Source organism: Merops nubicus, unplaced genomic scaffold (assembly GCF_000691845.1).
Source record: "Merops nubicus isolate BGI_N331 unplaced genomic scaffold, ASM69184v1 scaffold26995, whole genome shotgun sequence".
In the NCBI taxonomy this organism is placed as follows: Eukaryota; Metazoa; Chordata; class Aves; order Coraciiformes; family Meropidae; genus Merops; species Merops nubicus.
Window position 1 is genome coordinate 17690 of NW_008610820.1, and position 4752 is coordinate 22441.

The 4752-nt window shown below is 52.8% G+C and overlaps 1 protein-coding gene across 1 annotated transcript in view; it reads right to left on the reverse strand.

The window, feature by feature from the left end:
- Positions 1 to 4723, reverse strand: part of ITGA11 (integrin, alpha 11) — a gene marked incomplete at both ends in the record, with an annotated part of 22143 nt that extends 17420 nt beyond the window's left edge. Inside the window, 4 exons of the mRNA XM_008941031.1 lie at positions 2027 to 2170; positions 3418 to 3488; positions 4037 to 4202; positions 4577 to 4723. Of these exons, the coding sequence (XP_008939279.1) occupies positions 2027 to 2170; positions 3418 to 3488; positions 4037 to 4202; positions 4577 to 4723 (528 nt within the window). The remainder of the gene's footprint in view (positions 1 to 2026; positions 2171 to 3417; positions 3489 to 4036; positions 4203 to 4576) is intronic.
- Positions 4724 to 4752: the final 29 nt, after the last annotated feature.

A 4752-nucleotide genomic window follows, 5' to 3' on the forward strand; every position in this document is an offset into this window, starting at 1 on the left:
TGGGGGTGAGCACAACTGGGCAGCTCCACGATCTGCTGTCCATCCACCCCTGGCTGTTGACCCAGCTCTGGCCTCCTCCCAGCTCAGGAAGGTAGAAAGAAACATTTCTTGGAAGGTAAAACCCACTCGGGTGAACGCCAGCGCCTGGAGCCCGGGCTCTGAGCCTCCCGCTCGGGTCCCACCTCCCCCTGAGCAGCACAGCCAGCAAACCCCCAAATCCTTCTGTCCTCCACAGTGAGGGCGATGCCCAACCTGATGAGTATTCTGCTTCCTGGCTGACACCAAGATGACAAACCCCAGCAAGGTGTGTGCAGGTTCCATGGCGGGACCCCAACGGCACCGCGCCCGAAACCGAGCGGGAAGGACTTTGCTGATGCTCCACCTGAACATCCACAGTCCAGCAAAAGCCACCCATCCATCGTTCATGTTCCATCATGTGGAAATAACCTGGTGTCACCAAATGACCTGGAGTGATCCCACTTTCCTGCCCAGAGGGGTTATTTGCTGCACCAGGACCACCAACACCACGTGTTCTGTACCACACTGGGCTGTGGCACTTGCCCGTGGGCTTCTCCAGGACTAGAACGTTGGGGCTGCAAAATTCTGGTTCTTAAAACCCAGCCCCAGGTTCCTGCACGTTCACAGTCTGGTTTAAATGCTACTTAAACTGATAGAAACTCAAAGCATGGCCAACCATGAAGCTGATCAGCTCGCTCAGGGTCACAGCCAGTTGAGTTTTGAGTATCTCAAGGGATTGGAGAAGAGGAGGTTGAGGGGAGAGCTCATTGCTCTCTGCACCTCCCTGAAAGGAGGTTGGAACCAGGTGGGGGTTGGGCTCTTCTCCCAAGGAACAAGGGACAGGATAAGAGGAAATGGCCTCAAGTTGCCCCAGGGGAGGTTGAGGTTGTCCCTGAGGAACAATTTGTTGCCCTGGAGGGTTGCCCAGGGCTGTGCCAGGCTGCCCAGGGCAGTGGTGGAGTCCCCACCCCTGGAGGGGTTTCCAAGCCATGGAGATGTGGTGTGAGGGACACGGGGCAGTGGGGACCTGGCAGTGATGGGTTGTTTGTTGGACTTTGGGACATGGTTTAGTGGTCATGGGAGTGTTGGGTTGATGGTTGGGCTCAGTGATCTTAGAGATCTTTTCCAACCTTTATGATTCTTCATATTCCTGGATTCCTCATTCCAAGTAGTGGGACAGAGCCCAGCTGAGCTCCCACATACTGCCATGGGCACCCCTTGGCACCCCTTGTACCCATACAGCTCCAGACACCTGCATCTGAGCCTTGGGGACACCCTGTTGTCACCCCAAGAGATGATCTGTACGCCCAGGGACTGTTCATGCCCTCAGGAGGGGCACCCCAGAGCATCCCACCCTGCTCCCTGCCATGGGGCAGCTCAGCCTGGCACGCCCAGCTCTGGAGAGGGGCTTCATTTTGCAAACCAGGCTGATGTTTTCACTCTGGAGCTTCAGCAGCTGCAGATGGAAGGGATTAACCCAGCAGCTATTTCCTCCCTGGGCATGAGATTTCATCAGGGCTTTCTCAGCCATTCCAGTAAGAGCTGTAGATGACCCAGGCTGGCTGGTGTCAGCTCCTTCTGCACTTATCCTGCCCCTCTACCCTGCCCTAGAGAGGCCACCTCTGGAGTACTGGGTCCAGTGCTGGGCTTCCCATTTCAAGAGAGACAAGGAGCTACTGGCGAGAGTCCAGCAGAAGCTCAACAGCATCTCAAAACTCTGTTGGAAAAAAGGAGGTAGAATTAATGACCTTCCTTTTAGACTGTGAAGGATTTGGGAATAAATATCTGAGCCAGAAGGAAAAGGGAAGCAGACTCGGGTAAGTGGTACCCAGTGACAGGACAAGGGGCAACGAGCACCAACTGGAACCCAGGAGGTTCCATCTGAACAGGAGGAGAAACTTCTTTGCTGTGAGTGTGCTATTAGTCATTTGACAAACATGTTGTACTTCCTATTATGAAGCATGAAATCAGGAATCCAGCCCTGGCAGCAGAGCCTCATTCACTTACCTAAATAGGCTCCGTGGTTCTTCAGCTCCTCTGGGAACTCCTGGAGGTAAGACTCCCTCAGGGGAATGACCTTCCCACTGCTGGTTTCCTTCAGGACAGCCCCGTTCCAGTCGTAGGCACCCACTGCCCCCAGCAAGATCCCATCCTGGGGGGGAACAGGAGCAGTTTGAGGGTGTTGCTTGCCAAGTGGAGGCAATTCTCCACCTCACTGCCCATATGGGAAAAGCTGAGATGGACAAGGGGACCTGAGTTTGTGTAAGAAGGCATATAAGGGTCCCTAAAAGCCCAGCTCCTAGACTATATATTTATTGGAGGCTGCAGAGTGCAGATGAGAAATCCAGCCAACGGTCCCTCAGAGAAATTCCATGTGTCACAGAAAAAGCTCACAAATGGAAAAGAAAAAATCATTTCATTAAGAAAACCCCTCCAAGCAAAGCATTCTCCAGAGCACACCAGGAAAAGCAGAGATTTGAAACGTGCTGGAGTGAGGTTTCCACCCCATTTGGAACTTCTCATTGCACTTCTCCTCCCCAGCAGAACCCCAGGCAGACATCTCTGCTGGCTTTTTGCTCAGACCTGCCAGCCAGCAGAACCCATGGGTGGAAGGGGCCTGACCATCCTCTGCACCCCACCACTGAGAAGATCCTTCCCTCATAGCACATCCCAGCATGTCCTTTCCAAGAGGTCGTGGCATCATAGAACCATAGAATCACTGTGGTTGGAGAGGACCTCTAGGACCATCCACTCCAACCTTCACCCCAACATCTCCCTAACCACCAGACCATGGCCTCAAGGGCTACATCTACTCATTTTTTGAACCCCTCCAGGGTTGATGACCCCACCGGCAGACATCTCTGCTGGCTTTTTGCTCAGACCTGCCAGCCAGCAGAACCCATGGGTGGAAGGGGCCTGACCATCCTCTGCACCCCACCACTGAGAAGATCCTTCCCTCATGGCACACCCCAGCATGTCCTTTCCAAGAGGTCGTGGCATCATAGAACCATAGAATCACTGTGGTTGGAGAGGACCTCTAGGACCATCCACTCCAACCTTCACCCCAACATCTCCCTAACCACCAGACCATGGCCTCAAGGGCTACATCTACTCATTTTTTGAACCCCTCCAGGGTTGATGACCCCACCACCTCCCTGGGCAGCCCGTTCCAAGATGAAGAGTGATGAGCTGGTGCAGGCTGGTCTTCAGAAAGCTCCAGCAGCTTCCTTCCCCACTGGATAAACCAGCACCCACGGCATTTTCTTCCTTATGCTCCTGTTAGCAATTTAGCTTCATGGTTAATTATTTGCCCAAAATACTCGTGTCCCCACCTGAAGCTGCTGGTGATGATAAAAAGCATGGGGCACGAGCAAAAAAACCCCATATTTACTCTCTTACTTCCACAACATGCGATGAAAATCCAGTCTGGGACATTTCCAGGCCAAAGGAGATTTCGTTCTTGTTGGTTCCTTAAAAAATAAAACAAAAAATAAAACAGATTTTGTGGTTTTAGTGGGAGTTTTGCTTTCCTGGAGGGGCTGAGTGATGCCTCGATGGGTTGGGGTGGGACCAACCTCCACCTCTGGCCCATTGGGCTGGCTGGACCAAGGTCATTGGCAAACTGGTGGTGAGTTTGTGAGCTGGTTTGACCAAAATCCCCCCAAGTTTAATTTTCAGTGAACACCTTCCATCTTCTGTTCCAACCATTCATCTCAGGATGCACTTTCCCTAGGAAATTTAGATAAATTTTGTTTTGGAGACCAACAAACTCGTGGCAAAGGGAGGGGTCAGCTTTCCAGGAGAAGGCATCTGGGCTGACACCTGAGGGATGTGAACCACTCAAAATAAAGACATTTCTTGCTAGATGAAGATATTCCAGGCACGATTTTAGGTCCCACACTACAGATATTAAGGAAATATCTGGTGTGACCCTTCCAAATCCAGCAAACCAAGGACTGAAGGGCACATCTGAAGCAACCTGGCCAGCTGGGATGTGTTGGGGAGGAGCATCACTCACCTTCCAAGCTAAATATCCTTTCCCCCAGTGCATCCACAATGTCTTTGAGAGCTGCTTCATCTGTGACATTAAAGAAATGTTTGTCATCTGGGTCGCTCGCTATGAACTTGATCTCGTTCAAAAAGGCTTCAGGATTGATTCCTCTTCTGTTATAATAACCCAGTACCTGGGGTTGAAAGAGAAATCCAAGACTCAGGGATATGCAGGTGATGGAGAGAGCTGTCCCAAAGCACTCGAGGGGTGTCCACGTGGGGACAACCCAACAGCTTTGGCATCTGCCACCCCATCGAGGTGGGCACCGAGCTGCTGTCGTTCCTCCAGGCAGCCCAGGCTCCTGAGCCCCCCTCCTGCAGTTGGGCTCCTGCCTATCCCTGGCCACAGCACCTTCTCCAGCAGCCCAACGCAGAGCTCAGCACCTTGGCCCCTCCTGCAGAGGCAGGACCAGCAACAAGGAGCCCTGGAAAGGCGCCGGGAGCGATGGAGGTGCCACGGGGCACCACCAAAGCTCCACAGAGGGTCTCCCTCTAACCCCAGACTTACAGCCACTGCATATCTGGTGACGTTGTCCTTCTCGCTGTCCTCAATCACCTTCTCCAGGTCTGGGCTGTCGTGTGACTCTCCATCTGTGATGACAATCATTACTCTCTTTGCCCCTTTCCGGCCACCTTTCTGAAATGCTTCCGAGCTGCAATTGAAGAGATGCCCTGGGCTGCTCA